The following is a 26,870-nucleotide window of genomic DNA, read 5'->3' as shown; positions in this document are numbered from 1 at the left end:
TTGTTAATTGATAAATATAAACTATTAACATGTCTATTTTTGAAAGCATTCTTACTTTACAGCATTTTTTCACACCTGCCTAAAACTTTTGCACAGTACTATATATATATATATATATATATATATATATATATATATATATATATATATATATATATATAAAGCACATTTAAATCCACTGTTCTTTGCAGTATTTGGTTTTAAATACCGCTTAATCTCTTTAAAAGAATGATTTGAGATTTTCCTTGCATAGTTTTCTACTAAGAGCGTTAGTACCGCGGTGTTGCCGCTAGAGGGACCCAGCTCCCTATCTCTCTCAGACTGGAAGGCGGGTGAGAGGTTGGAGTTCAGGGGTCGCGGCTTGGGATTTCACGTTGCTGTCAGTGTCAGTGACAGGATCCCTCATGCGCTGGAAGCGAAGCGTCAGACTACAAAACACAAGAACAAAAAAAGAGCGATCTGAGGCCGAGCAAAGCGTCCGGAGACACAGAGAAGAGCAGCCCTGAGGTAAGCGCTGGATCAGACGTTGTTGTCGGGGGTTTCATCACAGTGTGGTGGGCGATATATCCCGGTTTTGCGCTTCAGGGCCCAGATCTGCCCCAGACTCCCTGTGCACTCGGATGATTTTGAGCGATCAGGGAACCCTACCGGCTATTGTTATTATCATAGGATATCATGAGATGACAGCAATTGTTCTACTCGCGGCGATCAGAACTCGAACCAGAGTGAGTAAATAAACTACACTCACGCATAATCGAGGTGATTCTGGTGAATCAGACAGAACTGTGGGGAAACTTGCTTCCGAGTTCGTGCTGATGTAATATACTACAGCAAACGCGCCCCTTTTGTTTATTTTGGTTGGCTTACACAGCAACGGCCATCATTCATTTGAATGAGATCAAATTAATAGAAGGTAGATCAGATTCTTCTTATTTAAAAAATAAATAAATAAATAAATCGGTACTGGTTTCTGAATAAGCCCACGCTTTTAATGTAATTATTGGCTATGTAAGTAGTTACTACCAGTACTAGTAAGTAATTCATGTAGTTTCCGTAAAGCTGTCTTTGTCAGTGACAGGCTCTGCCATATGTGGACGTAAAAGTACAGCTACTTTTTAATGTAATATAATAACAATAAACGGAACGTAATATCAGTATGTTACAGTACTGTCTTTTCTTAGTTTGATTGCACATTGATTGTTTTAACTAACACTGGCTGCTGCTAGAATTCGTGATTAAAATGTACTGTTAGCTTGTCTGTACATAGTTGAGGGACAGCCAGTAGGAGGGTTGTAGCATTCTGTGGCCAGTGGTCCGGACCACTTAGCGGTCTGAGGTCAGTGTCCCGGACCACTTCAGCAAAACTATGGTGCTATGTCTCTTGTGTCCTGTGAGGCGGTCCGGTTTTAATTACAGTTCGTTTTAAGGTATGATGAAATGAGCACAGCTGTACGGTTTTACAGAAAATATAATCAATACACTTTTAAGATTTAAAACAAAATGTTTATGTGGGTAAAAGATTGATTGAAATATGCGAGACTGAAATCCCTAAGCAAATTATCAGAAGTTGTTCTTTTTAAGACTTTTTAAATAAGAAAACTTATAGAACGGAATGTGACGTTAAGCATCAGGGCAGACCCCTGCTTTAATGTACTGATTGGCACTGTTTAGTTTATTTATGAACTGCACCTTTTACTAAATTGTGAAATAGGTCATAAAGTAATGCTCAAATCTGGGTGGGGGCACAGGGTGCTTATGATGTGCGTCTCGGGGAATAGTAACCTCTTACATTGATGTGATTTCTGATTGCAATTTAATAATACAAATACAAAGAAAATATGTTTATCACTGCAATGCTATTAACTCTGCATGCTAGTAATCTTAATTTTATTAAAACTATGAAATTAAAATCTAATTTCCTTTTATTTTGTCTAAAATTGACACTTGCTCGCACAGTCTATTGTTTTTGAAAAATTACTGCCCATGCAAGTTAAGTAATGAAAGCAGGTCAATCAGCAGCTGTGCCAGACATTCTCTAATGAGGGGGCTAGGGAGCTAGGGAGCTAGGGGGCTGGGGGCGGGGGGCTACGGAACAAACAATTGAGGGGGCTACACCCCACTTTGTGGCACACAGAAAATACATTCAAATCATTTTCCGTGTCAGAAGTGGACCAGGATGAGCAGCAAGCATTGAAGTATTTGCTGTTTGTATTTTACTCTAGAAAAGGATAACAAGAAAATTAAATTGTCATGATCCATTTTCTTGAAAAGAGCATACACAGGGACATCATGTAGTAAATGGGACCTGGATTGTTCAACACAGGCACGCGGACTGAAAAAGATAATTCATTATACTTATCCTTTCTGTGTATCTTGTTTTCTGTTGATGCGAAATTAGCAATATTTCATGATCACCATATTGGTTTAAAAGCAGGTGACAAAATACATAAAAAATGTCATCAATAATAGAATTGAAGTTAACTATAGCTATAAGTGAAAACTATATGTGAGCTACAAATATAGCTCAGTGTTTACTGTGGGCTTTTTTTTATTTTGCTTCTTTTATTTCCTAAAAGCAAAGCACCTTTAACTTTTAATTTGTCAGTTGTAATATTATAAAGACATTATGCAAGACGTCATAATACACACACACACACACACACACACACACACACACACACACACACACACACATATATATATATACATGTTTTTTATTTATTTATTTTTTACAGCACCTCACTGCTCCTCCTTGCACACTGACTGAACTCTTGTTTCGTCAACGGTCCTGCACCAGGCCAGTTGTGCTAACTAACAAAAAATGGGATTGGATCTCACGTGGAAATTCACAGGGAAGCAGCAGCAGATAAGCCAGGAATGATCTCTCTACTGTATTTGTTTAGCTACAGTGCTGTATGTCTTGGGTGTATCCATTTCAGTTCAACTCAAAATTAGGCATTTAACATTCTTGTGTTGCTTTAAACTTTCACGTGTATCCCTTTGATGCATATATTTAGGCATTAATAGATATACATGCGTTTACCTACTCTGTTTGGTTAAGACAAAAAACATTTTTGGGTGGTTACACTTTTTAAAAAAAATAAAAAATCAGAACTTTATCAAGAGCAACAGTGTAATTTGCCAGTTTGTTGTTTTCATCTGCAGCGTAAAAACCAACCCCTGGATTTCTAAGGTAATGTGTGCTGCAGTGTTGATGATGCTGTGATATTTTTAGCCCAAGTATCAGCAGATTAGCAGTGTTGAAAGTGCTGTTCAGGTCTAACAGCAAGATACAGTAATCGTAACACTCAAAGGCATTGTCTTCTTGACTTTCTTCTAGGTTGTTTTAATTACAATACCTGCTTGCTGTGTTGTGGCACTGTAAATCCCTACACAGACAGAAAGGAAGGGAAGGCCTGTCGCACATGGCACAGTGTTTGGCTGTCTGTTTTGCTAGCCTGCTGGAGAATGAAAGCTCTCTCACCCTCTCTCACTCTTTTTCTACTCCCTCCCTCACTCACGCACTCTCAGATACAACATGCTTGTTTTCACCTGTTGCATACATTTGGGGATTGCAACAGAGTGCGGTGCCACTGACTGTTGATGTTGTATTGAGAGGCGGATACTTTGCTTTACTTCTCTTTGCAGCCTGCTTGATGTTGATATCTGAGTTGCTGCAATAGAAAAGGTAAAGGCTATTTATTGTTGCTTACTGCAGCGGTAGTGTTTATGAACATAGTGATACATTGGCTCACGTGGAGTGGTTCTGAGCACCCTACGTGATCATTCAGGTATGGGGATAGTAGCTTCAGATTTCAGTCAGATTTTGGTTTGGTTTCTCTTACATTATCTAATGCATTTCGCAATCTGTTGAGAAATGCTGTCTTGGGTGTTATTGTGATATTATCAAAAATGTGCTTAGTCTTGATTATTGTTTTAACTGAAGAATTGTATAATCGGCAAAACACTGGTCTTCTGAAGCCACGTGCCACATAATTACATGAGCTCAGCTCCCCCACTACTGTACGAGATCACTGTGTTGTGGCTATATTTTAAAAAGCCAACAAGTGAAAACAGGGCTCTACGTTTTATATTTTTAACTACTGGCCCCTCGGGCCACTGAGCTAGTGTTTTTACTGGCCCGGATGCAATTTTATCTGCCCCAATATATTTATATATTTTTTTTCATGATGTTTTTATTTTCAGTATGTTTCTAACTGTGTATGGTAACCAAAGAGAGCCCACGTCTCAAAAGAAAGTGGCTGAACGAAGCCTTTCAATATATGTTACTTCAGCCATTTAACATGTATATAGCAAGTGCTAAAAGAAGTATGGTAATCCAAACTTGGGTAACATTGAAATTAGAAAGGTAATTTAACGTTATGATGAATATAAAGACATACTAAATGTTAAGCAGAACAACGCAGTGACTATAAGAAAAGGCAAGATACTTGGAGCTGGAAAGGAGTCATTTTTTAACTCTGGACTGCAGTTCAATGTAAAACATCTACTGATGACTTTCTGTGAATGGAAGGAGTAACGTCAACATTTGCACTGACCATTAAAAGTACAACCAAGGAGCCTTGTTTTGAATTATTTACAGGTTATTGAATAAACAAAGTAACTTGACTTGAATTCATCTGATGTCAGTACTTGATGGCAGTTGTTATTAGTAATGATAACTATTGTAATGTTGGAATGCATTTTCTATTGTTTTGGCCAGGTTACAATATTTGCACTAATAAGATTATTTTTATAAACATTATTTGTTAGAATTAAACATATGTCGAATATTTAGGTTGCTATATGATAGGTGTTATTGTATTCTGAATACAATACAGCAAAAATTATTATTTCGTGGTTTGCGCAATTTTATGCTACTGTTGATTTAATTGAAATAGATTGCTGCTCATTGAGTTCTGTATTGTAATTCAGAAAACAAAAGGAAAAACTTGTGCCAAAGGAAATAGGGTATTTCACGAAGAAATCTTGTCTTGGACATTGTTTGCACACTTTTTTACCGGCTTACACTGTTATGCAGTCTGCTTGTGCACACGCATTTGCCTTTTACTCTTGGTAGCATAAGGGACCAGAGTTCAGGTAATCGAATACATAAAAATGTTGCACCCTGTGTATTCAAATAGGAAACTATTCATAATTTCCATCCCTAATCCTAATAATAAACACTATTAAAACAATATTCATAATACAAAATAATGACAATCCTATTTAGAGCGTTGTCGCTTGTGTAGCATCTCCCAAGTCAGCGCCAATCTTGCTGATTGATACCAACGAGTCCAAAAATTGTGAATGGCATTTTTGACCTGAACACATCGGATCCAAAATCAAAACATTAGACAATTCGATCGCTTGTCTTGGTGTGGACCGGGACATCTTACTATGAGACTGGATATGATGTGAACGGAATGTTGAATTCACAACTAATAAAGCTGCTGTCCTATCTGCAAGTCTGGGAAACTGACGCCAAACAAGGAAAAACGTTAGCTTTTTTTTTCACGGTCATAATGAAGCCTCCATTCTAAATGTTCGTCTTCATTTTTTTCATAGTTACTTTGTGATTTATTTATTTCAGCGATTTCCTTTTGGCTTACTGATTACTTAGTTGTAGAAAACCCGACTTGTAAAAGATTTGCCGCGGGAATGAGTACCAACACTGCACTTCGGTACATAGTATCAGATTCTAACTGTACGTCAAATATGACGCCTGGCAAGTTAGGATTAGTTCGTAGTTATGTTTTTAAAAAATGGTTTGTAAATTAGTTTTCAGCTTTTTCGACACACTGGCCCATTTTCCTGGATTCAGGAAACGGAAACGGAAAGCTATATATATATATATATATATATATATATATATATATATATATATATATATATATATACACACACACACACACACACACACACACACACTCGTTAAATGTAACCGGCTCAGTCGGGCCAGTGGTGCTTCATAACTACCTGCAAAACTGCGCTCTCTATCAGCCCTGGGCCACGGGGCCATGGTTAATGTCGAACCCTGGAAAAGCACAGCAGGGGAGGGAAAATGAGAGTGTGGAGCTAGCAGTGCTCTGGTGGATACACCACTGGTGCATCACGGCTCAAAACCAACTCGAGACATATTACTGTGTGGTGATATATTCTGACCCATGTATTATTCTCTGTTTATTGCTGATTAGATACTGTACAGTGATAAACATATATGAGATATTTTCTTACCTGATAGTCTGCGTTCTCTTTGTGAGTGGGCAGCATTGTTCTCAGAACATCTTGGTTCAAGACCACTATCCAGGATCCAGGGAAACTCGCAGTGATAAAATCGTACAAGAATAAGAGGACAATTGAATCAGTTTTTAGTAGTAAAAGCCTGTTGCAGATAATGTTGTGCCAGGCAGAAAAACAAACAAACACACACACACACACACACACACACACACACACACACACACACACACACACACACACACACACACACACACACACAATTGCCCTTGTAGTGCAGGGGCTTGTTTGTGGGATTAGATGGAAGATTAGAAACCCAGGGTATAACATAAGTAGCAGTTTGAGCCATTCCAGCTTTCAGTACGAGTCTCAATCAGAAATACCTCTCACCGCTTGTATAGGTAAATTGCATTTAAGACTCACAGGATGTCTTAAATGATTTCTAGAGAATCTACTGTACAGTACAAGGATTGAATGTGGTCTTTTAACCTTGAACTGAAGCCTTGAAGACAATCAAACAGTAACTTTCCGTGCTGTTCCAGTGTATATATGCAGCGATGCAATCTTATCTCTGTCGTACATTAGTTCTCTTGCCTGGCATAGGGGCTGTTGTACTGTACTGCTTGTGCTAGGGTTGCAGCAATACAAGATTTTACACATCGATACAAGCTGAAGATAAAATGGCGATGGTGATCAGCGCCACGCAGGTGACTAAATACATTTTGGGTGTTGCCACCAGGACAAACACTTTTTACAGCAAGGGTTTGGATTTTTCTCTGGTTGGTTTCAGTGATTCTAAAATAGTCCCAAATGATAGAACGTGTTTGTTTCTTATAGACTAAATTCGGTGTTTTGTCCTCAAAGCACTGGTTCTTGTTAGTATCACTGCCTCCTTGCCCAGACATCATTTTGCTTATGTTATACAGACAGGAAGTCATACCACATTGTTTAACTGACAAGTAAGGAAGGTTTCCAAAGTGTAGATTGCTTTTATGATGCAACTGTATGTATATCTGGCTTGCTAATGTTATCCTGTAATATTGCAGTAATTGATTTGACAAGTGATAACAATTTCAGTATAATCGCTGCAGCCCTAGAAAGCGCGAACTCTTCCAGTTTGTGACCACTCATTCACTTTGTTTATTTTGACTGTCCAGGAATTGTGAAGTGGTCTGCTAGGAACTGGGCCTGAGAGTAAAACATGATACAGTAACACTCTGTGCCAGAGTTTACTGCGTGCTTTGCATGCGCCTGTGACCGAGTTATGTCACTGATGGCCTTGTTGATACTGGTGATTAGAGAACATGGCAGACTGCTTCCTGCAACAATCATAGCTCAACTGTTTACAGTTGTAAGTGCTGCTGTGAATCTGAACGCTGGTCTTGTCACAGGCTGGCTGGCAGGCTGTGCGCTCCGGTGTGGGGTTTGTGATAATGGGAAGATGTATATTGCAGGAACTGAGCCTTCCCATCAGTGCTGCTGTACTTTTTATTATTATATGTGCAATTTTATATAGAAACCACATGAATCTAGCACTTCACAGCCCAGAGCTTTCCAAAATGTTTTCCCATTGAAGTACAAAGTCTTAGTGTTATGGCAGGCAATTATTTTTTTTTTGTATTCTTTTCTTTCACAAAAACAGCTCACGAGCAAAATAAAGGTATAAAGAAAAACAACTCAAGAACACAAAAACACTGACTCCAAGCAACTACAGTAAAAGTGACCATAAGTGCTATATATTTATTTAAATAAAAAAAGAACACAGGTAAGTAATGTTAGAACTGATTTTTTAATTTATCTGCTTTTGTAGTTTTTTTTCTCGCAATTTACTGTACAAGCACCACTGTTTCTTATCTGTTGAGAATGTAGTCCGTCCAGGAAAAAAATGTATTCAAAATGTAAAGTTAAATTGTCCAGAACTGTCAGCAGATACAGTCTTTACAAATAAATGGAAATACAAAAACAATTCCAATTATACTGATACAGTTCTTGAATTGGTGACAAATAAAAAAAATACTGATTATCTTTATTTCACAATCAAACAAGAACCGCGGTCCCCAAAGAAGTAGGTGGGTTCACCATTTCCTTGAGCCGGATTTGCTGAATGCAAGTGTGAGCGTTTGTGTGATTTGTAATTTTATTGGGTGCTGAGCACCAGAAAAAAGACAGGGGGAGGGTATGATATATATGATTTTATAGTATAAATAGGGAACACACGTATGTAGGACCTTAAAATGACTTGAACTGCCTCTCTGTCGATGGAATGCTAGGAAGAAGTATATAAAACTAAATAGTTCAGTACCTGCTTTCCACACACTGACCGTGATCAGTGTGGAATGAAACATAAGGGTTTTTGTTTAGTTTTTTCTTCAACAAACAGAAAAATAAGGTTTTACCGCTTTGAAAACCCATTAGCCAATTAATTTACACTTATGTTCCTCTTACGAGCCATGGCGCTGTAAAGGGGAAAATGTCTACAATTTATAATATATTTAAAAATATTATGTAATTAAATATATTCAGAGTTATTTGAGATGGAAGTAAAATAACTAATAATCAATAATTAATAAATAGATGGGTTGCCGGGGTAGCCAAGACACAAAAGTGGAGCATGTCTCTGTTGAGCTTGGAGATAAGACTGTATTTTGCTTTTGTTTACTATTAAAACATAACCTTCGGTAAAGGCAGCAGCTAAATAAATAAATTTATTATTATTACTATTTATTATTATTGTTATTGTTATTATTATTATTATTATGTCTTCAAGAAGTTACCCATTATAGTATGCACATGGCTCTTGGATTTACATTTTAAACAAAAGAGCAATTTTTTTACAAGGGCCCCAGGGTGTTCTTGGCTTCAAAGGAAAATAAAAACCAGACTACAAATTTAAAAACCTGTTTTACTGGTTTTCATTGAGAAGAAACAGTACCTTAATTTAACTTCCAGCTGTGAGCAGAAGACAGTTTACTGTTCTCAGTAAACAATGGATCAAATGGCAGACTTGATAACTGTGCAAGGCTGGATTTATTGGAAACCTCAATGAAAAGTTAATCTTTCTTTTCTAACTGACCAATCTTTGATCAAGGTCTGGGAAATAAATTCAGTGTGATTGGAGAATTTAGGATTGTCCAGCGTCTTTTCCAAGGATTTTTAAAACGGAGACATTTCGACACACGCTACGGAAAAACCACATTCGACCCTCCAGTGTGTCATCTAACTAATGCCTCATCTCAAAACAACGCAGCCTGCACGTTACAGACTCCTGCCTTCATCCTGCTGTACACTATTAAGAGCGAACAAGACAGACAGAAAAAACATTTCTTTGATTTCAACCTTCTTCCCCACGAGGATGTGCCATGTTGCTTACTTTTCAGCAACAAGAAAGGATCCTCAGAGACCACGTGCGCCGTTAGAGTTCTTTATCCTTTGTGCTAAGACTATGTCTACCTAGTCCAAGACTTTGTTTGAACTCCTCACTAAAAAAGGTTTGGTAAATACAGGGTTAGAAAGTAATGCTCGCCCGTTTGCCTGATAAGGACTAGCTCATGTCTGTGTCTGAGTAGCCCTCTGGGTGAGTACTTAAAACAAATATACACATATACTCTCACGTTCACAGGCTTGCGTTTAAAAAAAAATACAAATAAAATAATAAATGCAGGAAAATAATTTTCTAACAGGGTGTAGCAGTGGTGAACAAACAATTCTTAATACTTACAAAACAGTCACTCAGGGCCGAAACCTCCCTTCTTATCCTGTTGTCATACCACATTTTGCATTATTTTGAGATTTTAAATTAAATTTTGTCTGTTTTTACTTACGCTATTCATTTATTCATCTGTGTCGTTTGAATGTAAGCATCAAAACAGTACAAAAACAGCCATTTCCTCAATTGCGTATTTCTTTTTTGAAAAAGCCCAATTGCTTCAACACAAAGCACATTTCGTAGATCAATCGTTAATCAGTTAAAACAGTATTTAAAACTATAGTGTATAGAGATGATTGCTTAACTACCAACATATTCGTATTACACAATTTATTGTAAAATATTAGAATAACTATTTCATATGGTCAGTTTCAAAGAAACTTAATGTGAGGAAATGGCCATTCACGTGAGCTGTTTTGTGTTGTACGTAATACGTTTTTATACTGCTTTGATGTTTAAAAAGTACATTTAGTTTATAATATGGAAAGTTCTCATTTAAACCACAGCATTTAATAAATTAGTAACCTCTCTGGTCTCCCTGCTTCGGCTAGTCACCCTCTTCAACTTATTAAAAAATTTGCTGCTCGTCTGGTTTTCTCCCAGCCATGCTACTCTCATGCTACCCTTCTGCTTCGCACTCTCCACTGGTTACCAATCTCTGCTTGCATCCAGTTTAAAACCACCCTTGCTCATGGCTATTGCTCTTTTCATCATACTGCCTCGTCATTTCTTTAATCCTTCGTGTCTGCTTATATTTCTTCTCGTCCTCTCCGCTCATCCTCTACTGGCCGACTTGTTATGCTTTCTCTTCACTCTCCTTCCTCCCATGCTCGCTCCTTCTCTTCACTCTCCTTCCTCCCATGCTCACGCCTTCTCTTCACTCTCTTTCCTCCAATGCTTGCGCCTTCTCTTCACTCTCCTTCCTCCCTTGCTTGCTCCTTCTCTTCACTCTCCTTCTTCCCTTGCTGCTTCTCTTCGCTGTCCTTCCTCCCTTGCTTGCTGCTTCTCTTCACTCTCCTTCCTCGCTTGCTCGCTCCTTCTCTTCACTCTCTTTCCTCCCTTGCTCGCTCCTTCTCTTCACTCTTTCCTCCCTTGCTTGCTCCTTCTCTTCACTCTCCTTCCTCCCTTGCTTGCTCCTTCTCTTCACTCTCTTTCCTCCCATGCTCGCTCATTCTCTTCTCTCTTTCCTCCCATGCTCGCTCCTTCTCTTCACTCTCCTTCCTCCCATGCTCGCTCCTTCTCTTCACTCTCCTTCCTCCCATGCTCGCTCCTTCTCTTCACTCTTTCCTGCCATGCTTGCTCCTTCTCTTCTCTCCTTCCTCCCTTGCTCGCTCCTTCTCTTCACTCTTTCCTCCCTTGCTTGCTCCTTCTCTTCACTCTCCTTCCTCCCTTGCTGCTCCTTCTCTTCACTCTCCTTCCTCCCTTGCTCGCTCCTTCTCTTCACTCTCCTTCCTCCCTTGCTTGCTCCTTCTATTCTCTCCTTCCTCCCTTGCTTGCTCCTTCTCTTCACTCTCTTTATTGCCTTTAACTTACATAATAATAATAATAATAATAATAATAATAATAATAATAATAATAATAATAATAATAATAATAATAATAGCATATTGCATCTATGTAGTGTAAAGTCATTTTACAAAGATGTAGAGATTTATACCGGGTTGCGAACCTCCACCACAAAAGAAAAAAAAAAAGTCTGCAGAGATGATTCACAAACAGAGAAAAGAGGCAGCACACTTTTCAGTAACCTCTGGGTTTCACAATTTGACTGGCTGCAGTAAGTCAATGCCTTCAGTAAATAAGATGTACTGCCAGGTTTGTGTCCAGTATGTCCAAAGCCAGAGTGGCACATTTGTGACTACGTCGTCTACCTTTAAGATAGTTGATTTTAAAGTGCATGAAAAATCAAGTAATCATTAACTGTGTGAAACTGATGAAGGCAAAGCAGAACAATTACTATACACCATAAACATCTCTGTGATTTTTAAAACTCAAACTGTTTTTTAGAACAGCTCACAGCTAGTCTCCTCTCTATTTTATTTCAGAAAGTATTTCCAGTCAGGATGCAGATCGATCACACATTTTTCCTAATGTGCATTTCAACATTGATGATGTTGATACAATTAAACATTAATGCGAACCTTGGAGTGTGCATGCTTTTCCGTTGTCAGCGTTTAGCTCCAGAGCAAGACAGACAGGGCCAGACTGATGATTTTGTTATGTACAGCTGCTGCTTTCAGTGAGCCCAGTCGTACTGTATTTCACTTGGTCGACCGTTTTGTTGTATCCAGCAGATTACATTTTTTTCCACCACTCTTGAAGAGGTCGTTGTTTCGGTGTTTTCGACCGTCAAGGTGATTTATAATTTTTAATTCGTCGAGACATTTTATTTAAAAAAAAAAAAAAAAACGGTTTCCTCGTCACTCAGGTAGTAAGCTGCTTACTTCTGACGAGGCATCATGCCCAACCCAAACACTCACGAACGCACGCACGCACGCACGCACGTACGTGCAACCGCTCATGCACACGACTGCTCTCTGATTTTTAGTACACTTGCGCACTGCTGAGATAATATTGTAATCCCATCACCGCGTTTACAAGGCAGCGAGATCGGGTTTGAAAGGGATTTGTAATATTGTAATCCGATCACCGCGTTTACAAGGCAGCGAGATCGGATTTGAAAAGCATTAATAATATTGTAATCGGGTAACCCACATCCGTAAATCCGATTACCTGGAATCGGATTACGGAGAGAAATCCGATTCCCAAATCTGATTGCAGAGTTTACATGGCAGGATTTCGGATGTGATTTACTCTGTATCGGATCTGAAGTGCTATGTAAACGCAGTGAGTGATATGGTACGTGAAGTATGCTGTCAATAGAGTTGACCACACGGACTTTATCATCCTTAGTACCACAACTGTGATAGTTTCTAACACTATAAATATATACAAGTTTATTGAATTTTGATGGTGCATAGAAATTGTAGGATTAATTTGTTTAAAATTAGTATGCTTAAACATGGTATTAACCATTATCCAGTTACATTTTTTATTTTATTTTAGTCCGATAAAATATATCATTAATATTGCTGAATGTTTTGAATATATCTTGAATTCCAAGTTTGCTAAGATATAGCATTAATACATTTCAGAATTTTTTTTTTTTTGAGAATGCTGAATTCCTATGAAATACATGGTTGATATTTTTCTGAACATACTGATCTTCTGATCCTATGCTCATACATGTAACCTACTTCATTTTGTAACATTTAAATAAATGAAAGTAATTCTACTTTCAAACCGATATGTCTGATCAAGCTGTATTACTGTAACATTGAATTAGTTATAACATGAACATAGAAAGGTATATTGAATTAAGTTAATCCTGAGATTTTAATAGAATTTATTTACGTTAACTTGTGCAAAGTTAAATAATATTTCTTTTCAGATACTATAATTCATTGATATACTAATCTCTATTTAATTAGATCTACCCAAGATAATTAATATTAAGTTACAAATATACCTCACAAAAAGAAAAAGATTATCAAATTTTGAATCTGTGCTCAAATTCTGCAATTCCTCCATGTTTGTGCACTATATAGGATACAGTAAACCATTCAAAAGTGTCTATTTTCACATTCACTCTGGTCTGTAATTAAAATATTTATGTACCCTTTTGGGGAGGGATATTGAAAAAGACCACATTGTGTATGCTTGCTGTAATCAATGATCATTTTGGACGATCCCTTTAATGAATATAACTGAAATGCAACCCTAACAACTGATTACGCAAACAGGAGAAGGATGCTTCTTGGAGAGAGTAGTAATTTGTACTTTTCTCTCCTCTGAACTTGCTGCACACAGTGCTGTTCGTCTTCCTCGTGTGTACTGTGAGGTCCAGTGGTTAAAGAAATGCGCTTATAACCGGGAGGTCCCCGGTTCAGCTCGGCCACCGACTCACTGTGTGACCCCAAGCAAGTCATTTAACCTCCTTGTGCTCCGTCTCTGGGGTGAGACGTTGTTGTAAGTGACATACATAGTTCACACACCCTCGTCTTGTATCTTGTAAAGCACTTTGGGATGGTGGTCCACTATGAAAGGCGCTATATAAAAATAAAAATTATTGTTGTTGTTGTTATTAAAGTATTACTGACTGACCCAACATAATGATGAAAATCCTTAACCCTGCCCCTGGCTCGGCTCGGCTCGCTGTCGGATTCAGAGGTCTTGTGAGGCCAGAGTTTCACGTTTTGGTTCTCGCACGGCTCGACAAATAGCCAGTAAAAAACACTCGAACCAGCTTGGGTGTGCCAGTGAGAAAGGGGCAAAAGTGTTCAATCAGCAAACATAACAGCTTTAAGTTGGAGAGATGCCTTTGGGCAAGATTGTATTATATTCATTCATTCATTCATCTAGGATTGTGTGGTTTCTCTCCAAGTTTACTTTGTCTACTAGTGAGACAGCCATGTGGTGCATTTGAGAGCTGTCCATTTTCCAGGGCTATTGAATGACCTGAGTGCACATGCTACTGTAACATGCAGTCTGTATGAGAGAGTGGGTTTCAAAAATGTACCCCTTCACAATTTTTTTTTAAATCTGTTTTTTATATATAGTCTTGTATTCTTTGGGACTATGTTGTTAAGGTGCGGCCGTTGGGTGTTCACTAGTTACTGCCCCCATAAATTATAATTTAGTAATAAAACATGATTTTGTTTTTTGTTGAAAAAAAAAATTCTTGTCCAAGGGACAAAATGCTAGAAAAATCTACTTGCCCCTCCCCCTCCCTGTCACACAAAACACACACAAAATAGTAGAATATAAAATTGCTTTTATTTAACATTGAACACAGTCAGTCAGTTACTGATTTAATAACTGTTATGGCTTCATGAAATGTAGTGGCAGCGTTATCACCGGCACTAGGTTTACACTGTTCTTTTTCTTTGTTTTATTTCTTTATCTTGGGTTTTTTTCCTGAACTTAAAGTTGAAAAGACGGTGAGACACGGTTAAAGCCAGTTATTTCCTAGTTGCGCAGAAAAAATAAAGTTTCAGGAAGATATATTACAGGGGACCTGTCTTTCTACAACAGGTTAAACAGGTTTAAACCCTAGGCTTGCTTTTTCCACACCTCTGCCAAAATAAAAAATGAGAAAGCAAGATTAAATGCACAGATGACACAACTGTTTGCCCAAAGGCACTGTAACTCGGCCGCAGTTAGTAAATCGACAATATGTAACTTATTAAAAAAAAACTAAAACGGATTATTTTTCACTATGTTCTCTGTTGGTTGCCAGCTGTAAGATATATATATTCTTTTATTGCAATGCAAAATGGATGAACCGGATGCAATTATTAATTATATGTTTAAAGCAATGGAAATGAGCCATAATATCGTTGCATTAATTACTTACGTTTTGTTACTGTGTGTGACCTGAGGGTTTGTGAATTAAAGGGATATGTATATGTGAGTATTAAGGCTATAAGTCTGCTTAAATTAATATACATGTAAAGTGTGTAAATATCTGTTCATTTAGTGGTTAAAAAATTCAGATGTTACTAACTTAATATATATATATATATATATCTATATATATATATATATATATATATATATATATATATATTATATATATATATATACATATATACATACATACATACATACATACATACAGTGCCTTGCAAAAGTATTCAGATCCCTGACCAATTCTCTCATATTACCGAATTACAAATGGTACATTGAAATTTCGTTCTGTTTGATATTTGATTTTAAAACACTGAAACTCAAAATCAATTATTGTAAGGTGACATTTGTTTTATGTTGGGAAATATTTTTAAGAAAAATAAAAAAATGAAATATCTTGCTTTTCATAAGTATTCAACCCCCACACATTAATATTAGGTAGAGCCACCTTTCGCTGCAATAGCAGCTTTAAATCTTTTGGGGTAAGTATGTACCAGCTTTGCACACAGTGTCGGAGTGATTTTGGCCCATTCTTCTTGGCAGATTTGCTCCAGGTTGTTCAGGTTGGTTGGATGACGCTTGTGGACCGCAATTTTCAAATCGTGCCACAGATTCTCAGTGGGATTGAGATCAGGACTTTGACTGGGCCACTGTAGGACATTCACCTTTTTATTCTTGAACCACCCCAATGTTGCTTTGGCCTTGGGCTTGGGATCATTGTCCTGCTGAAAGGTGAATTTCCTCCCAAGCTTCAGTTTTTTAGCAGGCTGAAGCAGATTCTCTTGCAGTATTTTCCTGTATTTTGCTCCATCCATTCTTCCTTCAGTTGTAACAAGATGCCCAGTCCCTGCTGATGAGAAGCATCCCCACAGCATGATGCTGCCACCACCATACTTCACTGTAGGGATGGTGTGTCTTGAGGGATGGGCGGTGTTAGGTTTGCGCCACACATAGCGCTTTGAGCTTTGGCCAAAAAGCTCTATCTTGGTCTCATCTGACCACAAAACCTTTTCCCACATCACAGCTGGGTCACTCTCATGCTTTCTGGCAAACTCCAGACGTGCTTTCAGATGGTACTTTTTGAGTAACGGCTTCTTTCTTGCCACCCTCCCATACAGGCCAGTGTTATGCAGAGCTCTTGACATGGTTGACTGGTGCACCATTACTCCACTCCCAGCCACTGAATTCTGTAACTCCGTCAAAGTGATTGTTGGCCTCTCTGTGGCTTCTCTCACAAGTCTCCTTCTTGTTTGAGCGCTGAGTTTTGAGGGACGGCCTTTTCTTGGCAGTGCCTGGGTGGTGTGATGCAACTTGCACTTCCTGATTATTGATCCAACTGTGCTCACTGGGATATCCAGACACTTGGATATTATTTTGTACCCTTTCCCTAATCTATGCATTTGTATTACTTTAACTTCTGTAGTATGCTCTTTGGTCTTCATTTTCCTTCGGATTCACAGCCTTACCAATGATCCTTCAACAGTGGGGTTTTTATCCAGAAAATGTGACAGCAACTTTAATGGTTCACAGGTGGAGGCCAATGGTAAGGTAATTGTGTCCTCGTTAGGGCAATTTCTTTCACTGGTGCAAACTGGGAGCTTCCACAGCACAGGGGTTGAATACTTATGCAAGCAAGATATTTCAGTTTTTTATTTTTAAAAATATTTCCCAACATAAAACTAGTGTCAAGTTACAATTATTGATTCTGAGATTCAATGTTTAAAAATAAAATATCAAACAGAACGAAATTTCAATGTACCATTTGTAATTCAGTAATATGAGAGAATTGGTCAGGAGTCTGAATACTTTTGCAAGGCGTGTGTGTGTGTGTGTGTGTATATATGTGTGTGTGTGTGTGTATATATATATATATATATATATATATATATATATATATATATATGGTCAGTACCGATGTGGACAATGTATACTTTGTGTTACTTCAACTAGCGGTAAAAGTGCTATTTGGAAGTGAACTATATCAGTTGACACAGGTTGTCACAAAACATTTTTTTTTTCTGATGGTAGAATTACCTTACCTTATTCAGGAATCAACTAATATATTTTTTAATCACGTTGTGGGTTATTGTTCTTTTTTTTTCAATATAGCTGGGTAATTCTCAACTTCATTATCATTCGTTAAAGTTATTGTGCAGAAATAAAAGTTCACGTGAATCAATAAATTCAAGCAGTCTTTTATTATGGCTCCTCATCAGTCCAAAAATAACCCTGTAAAAGACAGCAAATGTCAACTAAATGCGAATCAAATTGAAATGGCCAAACACATCCAAGCCAGTTCAGTGGTAAAATCCACTCCTCATGTTTTTCTGCAAGAAAACTAGCATGTCTACGTTTTCTGGATCAAAAGAATTTTCTAACAATATTCCCAGCAGTCGAAAAAATCCTCTCTGCTGGTACAGAACTGACTGGACCAGTAACATATTTGCGTGCCAGTTTAGCCAGTTGCTGGGATCTTGTGCTGGTCAGTACCCACCAGTTGAGTGGCTTACTGTAGATATCAGGATCAGGTTCAGGTCAGTACTGTTCAAATTCACAATCATTCATATTTGGCAAGGAGGGTGCATTCTGTGTGTTTCTTCCCAATAGAAAGCACAACGTTGACTTCGGATCCTCCCCTCCCCGCTTCGCTGGTGGAGCACCTTCTTCCTCAGTGTGAGTTGATGAAGCTTCGATGTCTGTGTTTTGATGGTACAATTTCAGATGCCTGTGTTTTTTCACTTCCAGTGTTGGTAAGGATAATTACTGTATGCATTACCTCCTTTGCTACATGACTTGCTCTCTCATATCAGCATCAATGAATTGCAGTGATTTTGTAGCCGGGATCAACTACTGCTGAAAGTACAGCAGCTGATAGTACGTTTTCTACGTTGAATCTGAACCGAATTTCTCCAGCCACCACCCTCTTGAATTTTTTAATTGCGGGGAAGTCGTCATTGGGAGACAAAACAAGATGGTTGTCTAGTAATCCCTGCATCAGAGGGTGTACAATGGACGCAAATGTATTTGGGGTGCTTTCAGCAGACAGAACAGTTGTAGAAAAATATAGTGGCTTTAATGCAGTCACGAGATACTCTGCTATCTACCAGCTCTCATTTCTCATTTTAAGAGTGTGAGCATCAGTGAGTTTAGTGATTCATCTGATGCTTAAGACAGTACAAATTGTCCATCTCTACCAAGAGATGCTCAAGCATACAATAGTCGCTGTTTGAACACATATTTACATGCCAAACAAGCTAGTGTTTTGGAAGGTTCACAGCACAAAGGAATTTCCACTAGAAACTCAAGGCATCAGATGATTCTAAAGAGCTAGGTTTAGGTTTTAGGGTTGATTAAGGTTAGGATTAGGGCAGGTTGATTTTGGAGAGGTGCAGAGCTTGGGAAGTGAAAGGTGAGAGTACTAGACAAGTGGCCTGGAATCATCTGATGCCCTGAGCACAGTTTCTAGTGGATATTGCTTTCTGCTGTGGAAGGTTCATGATGTGCTGTTGTTCTTCCAGCGCATTCCAAGCACAAGCGCTTTGCTTAAAGTGATTCATTAGGTGTCATTCTGCCCTCAGCATATGTGATATACTGTCCGATTTCAGGCCGGCATTAACTGAGATCTGTAGTGAGTTTGAAGTACACGAGCAATCTTATGCATTGCAACTTTTTTTCACCAAGATCATGCATGGTTGGAGCATTGTCATGGACAATCGCAGCTACTTTGCCTCATAGACGCAATTGTTTCTATGACATTTTGAACTAATCCGACAAGCACGTCCGACGCCCCTCTATTTTGGGTGTTGCCAAGAGTGCAGTTTTAAATTCCCAATCATCAGTTTTGTAGTGAACTGTTGGAGAACTAGTTTAGGTTACAGTTTACGTAACATGCAGACACCCTGTGTCTTTCTAAAAGGAGATTTAACAGGGGAGGTGGAAAGTGTTGTGTTGTGTCCTGCACGCACAACTGCTCCCAACGGTGACAGGCAAAGCAAGAGCCACAAAGTCGAATGCACAGTGTTTTTGAAATACCTAAGCAAGACCAATCTGCATGCATAATGAGAGCAATCGTGGTTTGGGCTGAGGATACATTAGGGACCCGGCTCAAACCATAGAATTCATGTAAGAGAAAATGGCTAGAAAGATTATCAGATTTCAGAGTTAGGCACATGATCCTAGCATTTTGAATACCGCACAATAAGATAGGAGGGGTTACCGGGGCACTGTTCCGGGCTGACTGGAGCACAAACAAAACAGGGAAGGGGGACACCTGGTTTGAATTTGCTATGTAAATGTATTATGCCGAATGTTGAATGAATTATTCTTCTGTGCTTACAAGGAGCGTTCCCTGCATTCATCAATAAACAGTGGTTTTGATTTGAAGACAAAGGCCCTATTTATACCAACCTGAAGAAGGTTTCACAAAAACACTCAAATAACCACTCACAAAGGAAATATTATTTAATTTCAAAAGAAATTTAAAAATCTTACATCATGAACCACAAAGGAAATGTGTGACTCTTGATGTCCAGCAGTCTGTTGCTAAGCTTACATTCAGAGCTTTATTCAGAGCTGCTTGCAAATTACCTGTCACAGTATCGTAAAGACGATGTATTCTACACATCACAGAGGGGAGGGAAGGCACTTTGTAATTACGCTCAGTGAAAGACAAGCTGACTAAATCCTTGTCCTTCCACAACTCAAACTAGAAACAGTCTATCACAATCATCTCTGTTATAGATCAGATATACTATCTGCCCTTATCGGATCACAAAAGCGATGGCGTGCAAATTGTGCTATCCTGGGCTGACGTGCTTGGGCCGAGTCTTCATTTACTTGGTGTGAGGATGTTTCAACCGGATATGATTGAGCATTACACCCATATACCCGGGGGTATATCTATGATTAAAATGTAACATTTTCTTTTCTTTACCGTTTTAAAGAAAATGTGTCTAAAGTATTATGGTAAAACCTGTTTTACCTCAGCCCAATCCTGAGCGTTGGGTGATTGGAATTTCAAACCCCTGATTTACAAGGAATACTGTACACATGGCTGAGTCCCAGAATATCTTAAAAGAAGTAAAACCGATTGTTTTACCTGTGTGGGCATGCACCTTTTAAAGTCATTTGGCTAGGTGCAGTGTTTGCAAGCAAAACATTCTAAAGTGGTAGTAACTATTGTATCAAAGCTTAAGCAATGCCAGCTGCACAAAGTGTGCTATTGCACATTGAGTGTGTCCCGGTTCACCCTGCATAGCTGGGACCAGGCCAGCCAAGATGACAAGGAGGTTTAGAATCAGAAATATGCATGTGAAATATAGACACTGGCCTTCGTGTTTATACAGGAGTAGTAACTATGAAGTTATCTGTTTCATATACAGTATTTATCCAGTCAATTCCTCATGTACACACACCTGTAGTATTCATTTTGCAGTCCTTTCTTTTAAACTGTATTGGTGTGCTTCTTAATGTACTAAACTCCACAGTATGATAAAGTTTAAATGTATTTAATTATTTAGTAAATTAAACAGAAGTTAACACCGGCCCTTACTGAAGGTCACAAGGACCATAATACTGTACTGTTGGCTGAGCTCTAGCTCCAGAACCACATAAGTCTGTGTTGCAGTGTGTCCAGTACAATACGTGACAGTAAATTAAGTTGTCCTGCTTTTTGTTTTATTTCAAAAAGCTCAGACAGGATGTGTTTGTATTCTTTTCATGCTCCTTTGTTTAGTGTTTGTTGGATAAAAACCCAGTTCAATTATCCAGAAAGGATTTATTTGGGGTTTGTCCAATTGTGATCATTTATTTTAGCATGCAACATAGGGTTAACACAGTGCAGCATACCCCAGCCCCAGCCTTGGAGATCTCAAGATCCAGCGGTTGATATGGAGGTGTGATTTATCCCAATAGACTGTTGTCTGTTCTCTCCTATTTAAAACAGACATCCTGTCACATTCAAACCACACCAGTGACATTGACTGAGGGTGACCTTTCTAACACAAACAGAGTGGAGGTGCCGTGTCTAGTCTGGGATGAAACGATTTTAGCACAGGGTTGCGTTAGTTATTGAATACCATGTAGTCTGGACTTCCCCTTATAAAAGTTTACTCTAGTAAAGGCATAGCAAAATGCAATAAGGCACTGTCAGGGATGGTAAAGCATATTAAAAACATGACAAACTGTGGTTGAATTAATGCATAGTATAAGCATTAGAAAAACTGCACAATTACTGGGGCAAACTTTTATAAGGAAGTAGCTGCAGATTCTTTAACCTGATGCTGTCCATAAAGTGCCTCAGGGACGGAGTACAGAATTCAGTAACAGCTGCAAAGCCATGTTATAGCAGCGTGAACTAACGGAGCAGGGGTGATGATGATGGTATAGTAGGTTTATTTAATCCTGCCACACTGTGTACAGTGTCAAGGACAGTTATCTTTCTGGCAAAATTTCACACTGTTTCCTGGGGATTGAAAACATCAGAGGAGTGGAGGTTAGAAAGTAAGTCAGAATTGCAAGTGTGTATCTTTTTATGCTGAAGAACTGGATTAAGAGACTTTGAAGAATCTACTCCTTTTCAAAACTTGTGCTGTTGTTTAGTAGATGTTAATATATCTTCATTTTTATATCTTTATTTTTGTGTGGCGGTTTTCATAGGGGACCACCATCACAAAGCAGAGGTAGGCTGTGGACAATAGGACAATGGTTTAACATCTCATCCGCAGGATGGAGCAGAAGGAGGTTAAGTGACCAGATCAGGGTCACACAGTGAGTTAGTCAGTGACAGAGGTGGGATTTGAACCAGCGACCTTCTGGTTACAAGCACAAACCTGGACAGCACTTGTCAGGCGCGTCAGGTCCAATTTAGCAAAAGTACATCAGTACTGTATCTCCAGCCAAGCCCCACCCCTTGTTCTCTGTATTTTTCACATACCTGTTCTTAGTCGTGCATACTGATATATCCTTTCCTGATAACCTGTTAATGCTTTGAAGGGGTTCACTGTGTCAGACACTGGTCAGTATTTCCGGTATCTGAAATTGTTTAATATTTCTACCAAATGTGTTTTGTGAGGGCCGTTCCATGACCCCTCTGCAGTTTGAGTTGAGCTTCTCAGTCTCCACTCACAGACCCTAACTATTCCTTCGTGTTTTGGAGTGCAGGTCCCTGGATGCCCCCTGGATCCCCCCCCTTGACCCCCCCTGCGTACCCCAATGTATGCCAGGTGACCCCAAGGATGACCCTGAGTGAGCGGCTCCGCCAGAAGATCTCAGGCGGCTTCTATCGACACGGCCTGTTGTGCGCCTCCTACCCTGTTCCCATTATCCTCTTCACTGCCATCTGCATCCTTGCCTGCTGGTGAGTACTCTCCACTGGTGGGGGTGGGGGGGGTTGGTGTGCTGTGCTGTGTGGCTTTCCAAGGCAAGACTCCTATTACAAAGCAGTTTGAGACAGTCTTGGCTTTAACTATAGACTGTGCATGAGTCTTTCAATTGGGGAGGCTATTCCACACTTTTTTATATATATATAGGTCAGCCGGGATTACTAAATAGAATAGGTCTAGAACATTTTTTAATTTCAAATCATAACAAATCAGAGAATAAGGAAGACACTGCTGAAACACTTTCGATTAGATTGCTTGAGCGATGTGAGTATAATAGTTATGACGGCTACAGCATAGTTCAAGTAGAGAAGGGTGGGAACTGTTTCTTTAGATGTTTAGGTGTGGTTTTATATGGTTCACAAAATGATAGTTGAACAATTAGACATAATGTAATAGAACTAATGGAAAGCAATATAAAACAATATGAAATGTACATTGACTCTCAGTGACCCATATTGAGGCAGACCTCCTAAATAGGCCCATACACATATACATAGACTTAAAGTATATTGTTTTAAATACGAGGGCACAATGGAAAATATTAAAAATAAGAACAATCCAATTAATCTTTCATACAACAATAACCATTTCTCATTTATTGTATTGTAAGACAAACCAGAAGAAAATCTGAATACTATGGCATAATTAAGACAATAAAAATACATCTAAAACAATAAAAATAAACCAGTTTAAAGTAAATAATAAAATGCAAAATAGAGAATTAAACATGAACAGGACAGAGAATTCAAAACAGAAAGACAGGAGACCCAAAAATGGGAATGGTACCAAATACAGTACAGATAAGACAGAAGACATAGGCCCCGATCTTCGAAAGGTTTGCGCACTTCGCAGAGGGGTATGCGTGTTGCAAATGGCCGTTGTGCCGAAATTGTGCCAATTTGCCATATTCGAAACATCCTTTTGCGCGTCACAATCTATTCTGCGCTGTGCAGAAAAAAATGTATGCATAGAGCAATATGGGGGGAGTGGCCGACAATATGCGTGATCCTGGTGTATTCGAGGGTATGTGCCAAGCACAAAACCAGGTTTGTGACGTGCAGAATAAGGATTGTAAAAGGACTGCGTTAACTTCGCGCTCAGTACCATTCCAGCACTGACTACAAACCGGCAACAATGGGAAACGTGGGTAGCCTGCAGCGTATCCATCGATGTGTGGATGTGAATGATGCAAGGCACACCCAGCAAAACCAACCCCGACATAAGTGAAGATATGCTGAAAGGGTGCACCGGCCTCGGCACACATATGAGGAGCTCAGCAATGAGCAAATCGTGTCCAGGTATCGTCTCGACTCATCTATGCCACGTGCTGCATGATGACCAGGCCAGAACAAACCTGCACAGTCATGCCTCTGTATGTGTATCCAGGCTACCGGGACCTTCCAGAAGGTAGCAGGTGATACAGTGGGGATCACCCAGTCAGCCGTGTCCCACCACTTTGACCTGTTCATAACCGTATTGCTGCGACGTGCTGAGGAACATATTAAATTCCCGAGTACCAGAGCAACCAGTGAGGAGATAATGCAGGGTAGGTGCAATTGACTGCACCCATATTGCTATCCGGGCACCTGTTCCAGTTGTCCTTTTCTATCAGGATTTCAGTTGTATTCGGAATAGTGGGAAACTTGAATAGCTATTCCATGCCATGTAATCTGTCCGTATTCTGGATACCAGTATTCCGGAAACGTGATACGGAATACCCCCTTGGTATTAGGATACTATCAGAATACTAGCCCTTCTAGACACCTTATTCAGAAAACCAGTTTTATTTTTTTCTAGACACACGAGTCGTCGTTTTATAATCTACAGTATATAAGATGACAAAAACTGTGCACAAATATGTTGGTACTTGTATGACCCCAAACTGGTTGCAATACGTTCCTATTTAAAAAAAAATAAGTTTTTTAGTAGATCAACTGTCAATACCAGGAGATGAGACCTATAGCCAAGCAGGTAGCAGCAAGTCAATCGGACAACAAGAACAAGTACACAATAAAGATATCTGGGTCTGCAGCTTTAGTTTGGACTGGAACTCATTCCAGGACCATGGGGCATACTAAGCAAATGATCCTTTACCAGCCTCAGTATGCACATTTGGGATTTTAAAATGCAAAAAAGAATGAGATCTGAGGCTATGATTACTATGGGAAGCTATAAGGTATTCATTTAAATAAGTATATTCATATAATTTACATTGAATAGCCTTATATACCAGATTATACCAGTGCTTCAACCTACGTAAAGCCAATGAAGTCCAGCCTACCAAATAGTATAATATACAATGATGAGTATTAAATCTTGTATTTGTATTGTACCTCAGTGCTGCATGATATAGCGAGTCCAGTTTACCTAAAGTTGATGGTGATGCAAACCTATATACTGCATCACCATAGTCAATATGCAGCAAAAACATACAAGCAATAACCCTATTTTTTTGTTTCCATAACATATATAACATGTTCATATCATAGTGACATTTATAGCGTATTCTCATGCCAAACAGACGAGTGTGGAAACATGCACTCACCTCTGTCCAGCACACTGCCTTCCTTCTGTTCCTTTAATACGGTCCTATTAGCATATGGTAAGGCATTGGTAAATAGAAACATGAGATGCAGATGTATTCTAGGTGGACATTCAGTATGCACGTAGCGCAGTCAAATTTGCATTGGACGAAAGCCCTAATTCGTCTGAATATACCAATATCTGCGCGATAATTGTGATGCGCTAGTTCCAATAACTGTGCACCGCTAGCTCCAATAGTGTCAGAGTAACAGTCCACTGGAGTTGGGTACAATAGTACAAACGTACAATAGTACAGAACCGCAACCCAGGGCGGATCAGTTATGTTTTTATCACTGTATTGATATGACCTAGTGTTTTTACATATACAGTTATATGTGTTCTGCACTGCTCCACAGACATATCGGCATCCAACGTGTACCATCAAAGTATGGAAATGTAGATTGAGAGAAGGATGAAGAGGGGAGGGGGGGTCTGCCTGTTATCTTTGCTGTGTGTTGCTACAAACCTGTAAATTAATTGTATAAATGCATCATATACTCATCTTGTGGCCCTTTGCTTTATGTGGCTGTTCCATAGGTTGCTGTGCATTACGGGTGAGGGGTTGGCAGCTGCAGTTAACGTTTTCCTAAAATCAGACCGGTGAGATGGTCAATCAAAGACCTGTATTTTCTCTGCAGCAGTCCAATCATAAGTTAGCTGAGGCGGGACAAACAGTTCTGTTAACTGTAATTTCTGGCCGTTTTTATGCAGCTGTCCAGTCTGCTGAATGTCAATGTTGCTAATTGTACAGAGACTGTTCATTTATTGAGAAATCATAATAGGCTACAATTAACATTTTAGGAGCATATTTAGAATTAATTATAATTCTTACAAAAAAAATGGCATAACGAAAAAAATCCATTCCGGCGACACTCAAAACCTTACAAACTGGGCTTAATCATGATGTTCAAATTGGTGAGTAGAATGAATACCATAACGCATTTCTGTGTATTGTGTATATAAAAATGCTTGATTGATGTTTACTTTGTAGTTGAATAAACTCGTTATATTTACAAATCAGAGAGTGTGCTACCACACTTTGTCACGGAACGACTTATATAAAAAAAAAAAAAAAAAAAATCAGAAAAAAAAGACCAAAGCCTTTTTTTTTTTTTTTTAACTTCAAAAACATACAGCTATGTCGGATCAGCTGGCCTTTAAAGAAATCTATATAGTATTTCCTTGTGATGCAATACTGTCCGTATTCAATAAAACAGTGGTGTTATCAGTACATTAATTTGAAAACTCAGCGCCTAGCTATGGAGCCAATTGTATAATTGAATGGTCTGCATGTATGTGTGCAGGATATATTGTGTGGTCTCGTCTGCTGTCATATCGGTACACACTGTGGCAACACCAGTGATACAGTGGCTTGCGAAAGTATTGACCCCCCTTGGCATTTTTCCTATTCTGTTGCCTTACAACCTGGAATTAAAATTGATTTTTTGGGGGTTTGTATCATTGATTTACAGAACATGCCTACCACTTTG

At 38.9% G+C, this 26,870-nt stretch overlaps 1 protein-coding gene across 4 annotated transcripts in view; it reads left to right on the top strand.

Moving 5' to 3' along the window:
- The first annotated feature begins 352 nt into the window (after positions 1–352).
- The window catches only part of LOC121312979 (sterol regulatory element-binding protein cleavage-activating protein-like), a 66,826-nt gene continuing 40,308 nt past the window's right edge, over positions 353–26,870 (top strand). Inside the window, exons 1-2 of one of the 4 annotated variants that reach the window (XM_041245029.1) lie at positions 353–507; positions 22,577–22,772. In XM_041245029.1, coding sequence (XP_041100963.1) covers positions 22,585–22,772 — 188 coding nt within the window. In that variant the 5' untranslated portion in view covers positions 353–507; positions 22,577–22,584. Of the gene's footprint in view, positions 508–660; positions 726–3,326; positions 3,689–17,581; positions 18,089–22,576; positions 22,773–26,870 lie in introns of those variants that run through there. The other 3 variants (XM_041245032.1, XM_041245030.1, XM_041245031.1) reach the window with 3 other exon arrangements.

This window comes from Polyodon spathula, chromosome 3 (assembly GCF_017654505.1).
Source record: "Polyodon spathula isolate WHYD16114869_AA chromosome 3, ASM1765450v1, whole genome shotgun sequence".
In the NCBI taxonomy this organism is placed as follows: domain Eukaryota; kingdom Metazoa; phylum Chordata; class Actinopteri; order Acipenseriformes; family Polyodontidae; genus Polyodon; species Polyodon spathula.
The sequence above is the reverse complement of the archived record's forward strand: the minus strand, read 5'-3'. Positions and strand labels throughout refer to the sequence as shown.